The sequence below is a fragment of the Antedon mediterranea genome, chromosome 3 (genome assembly GCF_964355755.1).
Source record: "Antedon mediterranea chromosome 3, ecAntMedi1.1, whole genome shotgun sequence".
Lineage (NCBI taxonomy): Eukaryota > Metazoa > Echinodermata > Crinoidea > Comatulida > Antedonidae > Antedon > Antedon mediterranea.
Genome location: NC_092672.1, coordinates 1995164 through 2003987, shown reverse-complemented (window position 1 = coordinate 2003987; position 8824 = coordinate 1995164). Strand labels below are relative to the sequence as shown.

The following is an 8824-nucleotide window of genomic DNA, read 5'->3' as shown; positions in this document are numbered from 1 at the left end:
GATGTGCCCATATATGGACATGATGATGTCATATCACTACAATATTTAAGCATATTACTACCGTATTTGAGCACATCACATTTTTTTTGTCAAACTAATTTGATAGTGTAGACTTTTTGACGTACTTCAGACCTATGTTGTTTTTATATTCACTCAAATTCGAGAAATAAGTCTCAATACGTTTTCACGTGATTGTATTAAGCAGGTCAGAGACATATTTTCACTAAGTGATTCAAATTTTTATAGAAGCTGAACGCAGTCGTAAAAAGCATGTAATAAATTAAATAATAACGAATCAACAGACTGTTCTATAAATTACGCAAATTAATAATAAAAAATATTTTAATATAAATATGAATACAGCAGATCGGTAGTTTAAAGCTCTGTCACTATCAAATTAGTTTGACCAAAAAAGTGTGATGTGCCCAAATATGGTAGTGATATGCTTAAATATGGTAGTTATATGACATCATCGTGTCAATATATGGGCACATCACATTTATTTTGTCACGATTCGACTTATTAATAAAGAAGGCAGATCAGATAAAATGATTGAACCGATTTAGCTCTTTTGATAAACTTTATAGCGCCACCAAATTAAATTAATGGTACTACTTTTTTATGAGGTCTTCAAAGAAATTCGGTGCATCTGTTAAGTTAAACAGATTGACCATCGTGTCTAAATAAAACTTTATGTGACAAAAAATGTGACACATACACATGGACATGAATTTGGGCACATCACAATTTTGTTGTCAAACTAGTTGATAGTGTAGACAGAGCTTTAGCAGTTAGCAACAGACAGTTCATGTCACTCTCCATTCTAAAGCTCTGTCTCTACAAACAAACTAGTTTGACAAAAAAAGAGTGATGTGTCGAAATATGGTAGTGATATGACGTCATCGTGTCCATATATTAGCACATAATATTTTTTTGTCACAAAAAGTTTGATAGTGTGGACAAAGCTTTAGATAGACATTGGTTTAATAGTAAATAAAGTGGCTGTTTTTCAGTAGCACTTCTTAACTTAACTATCTTGACTTAAAAAGCAAAAAAAAATTGATAAAATCCAGCCCAATTACTGGGTAACGTACTTGGTTCATGAGCGTAAAGCTTTGTCTTACAGTAACTATCAAACAAGTTTGACAAAAAAATGTGTGATGTGACCAAATATGGTAGTGATATGACATCATCATGTCCATATATGGACACATCACATCAAGTTTGATAGTATAGACTCGACCGTCAAATGTTGTTATTGTTACCAATTTAGTAAAGTCACTTATTTTTCACCATTTTAATTTATGCTCAACAGCCGCGTGACATTATATTGCAATGTGTTAGTACCGTAATGGCATTCAATAATCTATAATATATATATTATATATATATATTATTAATAATGCCTAGACTGTAACGTTATTTTAAAGATCAAATGAACGCCGCAAACCGTTGAGTATTCAGTGTGAGTTGTGGCTTGGTGGTTATGATGCTTGGCTACCACTCCAAGGGTCCTGGGTTCAAGTCCCGTCACATGTCAGGATTTTTTCTAAGGACCAAATTACAATTCCACTCCCAAAGACTTGTAAGAAGACTTTGTTTATGTAGAGCATCTTGTGTATATGTTTGTTTTGTGAACCTCTGAGGGTCCCTAATGATCAGCATTAGCTGGATGGATCACCCTCATTAAATATGGTTAAAAAAAAAAAAAAAAAAACAGGCATCTCCAGACACAATATATTAGTAGGCCTACATATTGCTACCATTATTCAATATAATCGCCGCAAAAGTCTGGATTACACTATACTTACACAATTATAAAAACAATCAAATGAGACTTAAGCATATCACTACCATATTTAGTTTGATACGGTTTTAAACGTCGCCTAAAAATAAAAAAAATAGTCAGGCAAACTTCGTTTATATAAGTTTTTAACAGGGCGCCCTCTTGCCTCAAAAGTTGTACCAAAGTCATTGGAAAGTATAATGTATAACATGTTCGCTAAATTATAGTATTTTGTTGTCATTTAGTAAAATAAACTGTCATTATCTTCCCAAACAAACGAATGTTATTTAAACAAATCATTGTGTTGTTACTTATGTTTGTTATTTTGGATTTCGGGTATGAGGCCTAAAACATTCATGACCCGACGGCGTATTAATTTTAGCCTTTTTAAATAAATGAATACATTTTCCTAGTCTGGGTTGTTCCAGACGGAGTTTTGTCTTAATATTAGTAAAAAGATAAATATTTTGGCACATATGGCGTTTCATACGTATACTACTTGATTTTGGATTTTCAGACAAATAAATAAAAAAAAAAGATAATACAGACTTGGGGCAAGTCTAACATTTTCCAAAACAATAGCTATTTATACCGTACTTCGTTTACGCTATCTTGACCTAACTTTTAACTAACTAACTCATATAATTTATAACAATATACTTAACAAATCTTGGATTTATAATGTTAATACAGTAGGCCTACTAAAATACTTATGTTACTTTCTGGTCGTCTTATCATAGGCCTACCGCACATGATGTTGATTCGGTAATTTAAAGCCTGCGCGTTAATCCTATCATGGTTATTTATAATCACATATTTAATTATTAGGATGAGAGAAAGTTATATATTATATTGGATATTAATTAAAGGGATTAAGGTCGATGTAATCAGGGAAGCAATTGAGAATCAAATAAATGTAAACGAATTATTGATTAAACACCTAAAACAAATATATATTTATCAACAATGAACCCTTATAATACCAATAAAAGCTATTTTAGTAGGCTTATTGTTTTTATTATAAAATTAAGAACATACTCGGAACAAAGTTCAACATTTATTTGCAAAAGAAAAGTAAATATCGAAGTTGGCGCGAAGCCGATGGCCGATTCCACGTTTGGATACCGGAAGATTTCGTTATGCTGACGTCATCACTACTTCATCGAGCGTTCCAGGTTACCAATCCGTCGACCAATCAGAAGACGTATTCATCCATCAATCAAATATGTTTCGCGTCTTTCTGGACCGGTGAGTTCGCCAGTGGAACCACCCACGTCGGCTAGCACAGGGTTTAGAATTTACAAGCCGTAGTTTAACCACAGATCACTAAACACGTGCAGACGAGGATAGTCGCTGCTTAGCCAGGTTCTCTTTATTTAGTTTCAGGAATATTAGTAGCGTAGTAAGAATGGCAGACGGCCAACAAAATTTAGGGGGCTCAGATTCACACGATCCCGGGTAAGTTGTTTTTATTTATGTCAGTGTAGATTGTGAATTGGAATTAACTTTTATGTTCAGGCAAAATGTCATTGAGTAATAATGAACGAAGTACCTGGTACAGGAATAACCCATCCTTATAGTTCCAGTGTAACCACCACCACCACCACCACTACTGGGCTACTACTGGTACTGCTGGTACAGGTACGGTATCAGCTGTCGCTAGACAAGTGGTAAACCACCAGTAGCGGCTGGCTTCTACCATCATGATCCCTCATCATAATAAATAAATAATTCATCTTTGAATCGTTGATCTTAATGGGGATTTACCCTAACAATCTGTTTTATACCACTTACCTTAGATCTTACTGGCGGTAGGCCTAGGCTAAGGTAATAGTAATACAGATGAGTAGTTAGTACTACTAGTACTTAGTAGAATGAATGATGAGTTCTGAGTAGAATTTGTAGGCCTACATTATAATTTACCAATGTATTACTGAAAATAAATTGTTCCTCAAATATTTATTATGCCTACTATGTATTGTTCAACTTTGGTAATGCCAATGGTGACTGTGTCACTAAATTGAGTGGTGATGAAATAAAATATAAAAATTAAAATGACTTTGGTAAATATGACATTTTATACTAATTATTTAAATTCTTCACTTTTCAGCAAGATGTTTATAGGCGGACTTAGTTGGACCACCACTACAGGTGAGTTAGCTTATTGTTACTTAAGACCTACCACCAGCACACTCTAGGCCTAAATCAAAGACCTACCACCAGCACACCCTAGGCCTAGATCAAAACCAGATAAACGTCAATAGATTAAAACTTAATCTACAGTATAATGGTTGAGTTGGTATAAACAGACTTAATTGTCTATGACATTGTATACCATTACTATCCAGTACCAGTGTAATTGTAAAACAAATTAATATATTTCAATCATTCTCTATTTAGCAACAACTGACATGCTCTTGTCAGATCTATTAAAATATTCTATTTCTCTTATGACTTGATATGTAAATATATTATTACTATTTATGACATTAAGATATTTTTCTTGTTACATTGTCATCATAAACATACGATAACTAAATCAATATGACACATTCAATCTTCACATCTTTATTGTCATAATTGCTTGTTTGTAATTTTGACGATATGAATTCAAATCCATTTCAAATTTCTCGTATTACTTCTCACGCAGAATTTCATTTTCATTTATTAATTTTAATTAGGCAGCCCTGGATGGATCCCAGGATAGCTTGAGGCACGCGTTCCCCCAGCTAAAATTAAATTTTGAACCTTAATTTGATATCTATTTTTTACTATTATATGTTCGGGCTATTCCATTAAGAAAATACTGGATTATCATATCTATTCATGTAAAGCCCTACACACAGTAAACCACATTGATAATAATAAATTTCAAAAAAAGATTTTATAACATTCTTGTATTGTAATACATACTATCGTATGTATACAAAAATCTACTACCTTGGCAAGTTATAGTTTGAATGTTTCGGGCAAACAAGATATCTGAGATATCCGGTTTAGTTAGATAAGGCTTTGATGTTAAAATAAACACATTGTATATTGAGTATAGCTTGAAGAAAATAGACAATTTATACATTGTCTGTGCTTTATAAATCCCTTGCTTTATATAAAATGAGGTTATGCATTTTTAATAATGGAGAAGGTATCAAAAAAATACATTGTTGGATATTCAACATTCCAGACAGGGACTTTGTTAATATTATTATAGTAAGCAACCGGTAAAATGCTAGGCCTCTATTTGTACTGTAGCAAGGTGGTATTGAGTTGTCTAGCATTTTGCTATGCTAAAGTGGCGAAAATGTAATGTAAAATCTTCAATACAAAATTACCTGCAGAACAGAATATTAGAATTATGCAAAACAATATTTATCAACATATTTATTGAACGTAACAAAAGATGCATGAATGGTACCGCACATTGGCAACAGATGTATTTATATCCGATTCTTAGAATTAATTTTGTTCTATTAATAACTATGAGGTTGTCGGATGATAATGCTAATGTGCAGTACACAGTCTACTGTAGTATAATTAGAATGTGAGCAGCATGATACAAATCGGTTGTTTAAATTGTGACCTCTTACCTAGTTTGTATGGTATTGCACCAGGGATACCATAGACTGTACCTTTGGTCAGTGATGGTAAAGTTACCCAAACCATATAGTTCTTCGAACCAGTCTATGAATATAGATAGAAGTTAGTAATGACCCGCTTAAAGTATTTTACTTTTTAGCACCTATACTACCCTTTGATAACCACCCCCCCCCCCCCACCCCCCACTTTTACAACCCCACCTTTTGACAACCCCACCACTTCAACATTTCACCTACTGTATTGTATCCATAGCTTTTAGCATCCTAACCCCTTAACTTAGTGAACTTTAGTTTTTGAGGACACCTTGCATAACCATGTAGCTGTTGAGTCTAATAGTCATTTTGTTCACTAAGTATGCGCAGAATGACTTTTCAACTCGATAGCTGTATCGTCCCATGCCGTATCTATTTCGTGCCTTGCTTACTTAGATAAACCAACATTGGCCTTTTCCTCCTTTAGGGGCAATATCATACAGCACCTAGTGTACCAAAATCAGTTGATAAATATATAATGGTATTGTTTTTTTATGTTTTTCAGATAAGCTTAGGGACTACTTTGCAAAATATGGAGATATCAGTGAGTGTGTTATAATGCGGGACCCAATAACCAAACGCTCAAGGTAAGTGATCAAATATGCATCTATATCTCATCTTATATGCAAATTTTATGCAAATTTCTATAAAAATATTGAATGGAAATATAATATATTATAATTATAGTATTAGATTTATTGTATTGTTTGGGGTATTCTTTAATATTTGTTTTGATCTTGCAAAAATATCTTTGATATAATATTTCAATATCGGGATTAAACTCTGTCATAAAGATAGATTTGTATTTATGATTTTCAATTTTTTTAACCTTTACAATTTAATTATATACAGTATATAATACCCCTGTAACATGATGGACCAGTACGACCACGCCCTGAGAATGTCGGAAATCTTATTTTACTTAAAAAGTTAACTACAATAAATATATATTCTCATGGTTTTGCCTATAATAATAGTAAGTCTGCAGTTTACAGTACAGTATACCATATTGTCTGTTAAATCATGGTTGAATGTAGTCTTCCAGGAATTAGTTATTTGTAGTATTTTGACCTTGTGTTTTCATTGAAACACCTTTAATTTGTGTCTGGCTCATTCATAACCTCAAAACTTTCTTTTTGTTAACAGATTTTAGAATGTCCTTCCTGGTTACAATTGTTTTATAGTTAATATGTTAATGCAGCTTTGTTAGCTACCAAAAATGAAATCTTTCGGCCATTGGAAATTTATTATTTGTTTGTTTCACATACTCCCAAAAACTAAATTCAAATGGTGCGGTAAAATATAATCATGTTGCGAAAAAGGTTGTTTTGGGTCATTTCTATTATGAACTGTTTTAATCAATGCATGTTGTATTATTTATTATTTATTTATTGGTCATAACTTTTTTATCAATGGCACACACTGTCGTTAGTGGTGCAACCAAACTAAAACAAATGAGCAAAATAATGAAAGAAAACAAAAATATATAAATAAAAACAATCTGTCGTCATATTTTGTTTGTCATGTAAACTAGTAGTAGTTTTTAAATGATACAGATGATAAAAATCAAAGGTTATAATATGTTAAATTGGTGACACATCTGAATAAATAGCACATTTTGTGATAAGACTCATGCCCACATCTGGCTCCATGGATGCGTATTAAGCCTTTGTTGTCTTTGTTTAATGAATGACATGTTCTGCATCATGAATAAAAAATGTTTTAATTAATATTGACATTTAAGCAGCTTACTTAAGACTTAATTCATTTATTGCGATTTAGAAATTCAGTAGGCTACATAATTTAATTAGTTATATATATACTGGCACAGTGATGTTAGCCAGAAAAGTTTAGAGGAAGGGGTGGGGGGGGGGGCGGGAGGGAATGGTAGGAAAAGATAAAATAGTACTCTACTGTAAGATTGGAGGTTTGCAGGGTTTAGCAATCATTTTTGACCAAAAAATTATGTTTTACCCCAAAAATAAGTAGTTAACAGTAGAAATTTAATATTTTTTTATATGGATATACCCAGTGGGTTGTACACTACATGATTCAATCACTTTTATGTTGGTTCGGTGGGGTTTGCTATGTATTTCTTGGAGGTTTGCGGGGTTTAGCAATACCCGAAAGCATGTACCTTGCCCCACGTAGAATATAATATGTACTGAGCAGGTTTCCACTCAACTGCCCGTCTTCTCCACAATTTGTGAAACTGGTCATAAGAAATAATAGTTTCAATATATTTTCTGTGTAAATTGGCATTTAAACTGGTCGACGACTATAAAGTGGATATGAGAAAATATTCATACCATTGACCTCAATACATCCTAAAACCTTCAATTAAAATATATTCAGCAATATCAAAAATAAATAAAATATAATTAATTCAGTATTAAATGACAAATTAATTTTATTTTATGAATTAACATTTTTGTTTGATAGTTAAAAACTAATTTTTCATTGCGTTGATATAGGAATTCAATTCTATTTATTTAAATGTTGAAAATAATCAAGTAATTGTTCGGTCGATATTATAACATTTTAATTAAGTCATCGTTTTTTAAATCTATCGATGTGCCATGTTTTATTCAAGACTTGAGCTGTCCTTAACAGAATCAATACGTTTCTTCAATTAAATATTATTTATGAATTATTAAATGTCTTTGTTAAGTGAAAGGTTTGTGGAGATCTATGAATGAAAACAATTTATAATAAAGACAATATATTTGTCGCATTCAATTAGACATACATCTCAATTAGATTAAATACATTCAATGGTTTGTTTATAATAATACTTAATAGCAACATTACAATAGTCACAATTAAGAAACCTGCAGATGTGTTCAATTCAATTCAATAATACATTTATTTAAGATGGTCACAATATATAACAAACAATATTACAATAAACAATCATAAACAATTAATATAAGACCATCTTAGGGATCAAAATTAGAAGTAGAACTTGTCTCACATTGACCCCTAAAATAATAATAATAATTCAAACAAAAATAAGAACGGTACCGTATAAATATACAAATACAACGCATACAATTAATTGAATTGTGTTGTGTTGCCTAATGATAATGATTTATTTGTTTTGAGTATCTCTACAAAGGGATTAAGTATGGAGGAACTCTATTGAAACACCTTGCAAAATTAACACAAAGAAACATTTTAACAACAATTAATCTATGGTGATTCATTGCCTGATTCACAGAGGTAAAAGTGCAACATGTCCCCTTTAGTGGCGAGGTTTTTTCCCGAATGATCGTACGATCAAACGGTACTGGGTATGATCAACTAGCATTCATGTTCCCAACTAATCATCCATTCATAGAAGTACAAATGTATAAGTCAATCTATGGCGACAATAGAATGGACCCGAGACATGACTTTCTTTGACACAGGA

The 8824-nt window shown here is 32.1% G+C and overlaps 1 protein-coding gene across 7 annotated transcripts in view; it reads left to right on the top strand.

The window, feature by feature from the left end:
* The first annotated feature begins 3050 nt into the window (after nucleotides 1–3050).
* LOC140044485 (RNA-binding protein Musashi homolog 2-like) overlaps nucleotides 3051–8824 on the top strand; it is a 108817-nt gene continuing 103043 nt past the window's right edge. For 6 of the 7 annotated variants that reach the window (XM_072089012.1, XM_072089008.1, XM_072089009.1 and 3 more), the window contains exons 1-3: nucleotides 3051–3244; nucleotides 3897–3937; nucleotides 5918–5999. In XM_072089012.1, coding sequence (XP_071945113.1) covers nucleotides 3195–3244; nucleotides 3897–3937; nucleotides 5918–5999 — 173 coding nt within the window. In that variant the 5' untranslated portion in view covers nucleotides 3051–3194. The remainder of the gene's footprint in view (nucleotides 3245–3896; nucleotides 3938–5917; nucleotides 6000–8824) is intronic. The other variant, XM_072089011.1, reaches the window with a different exon arrangement.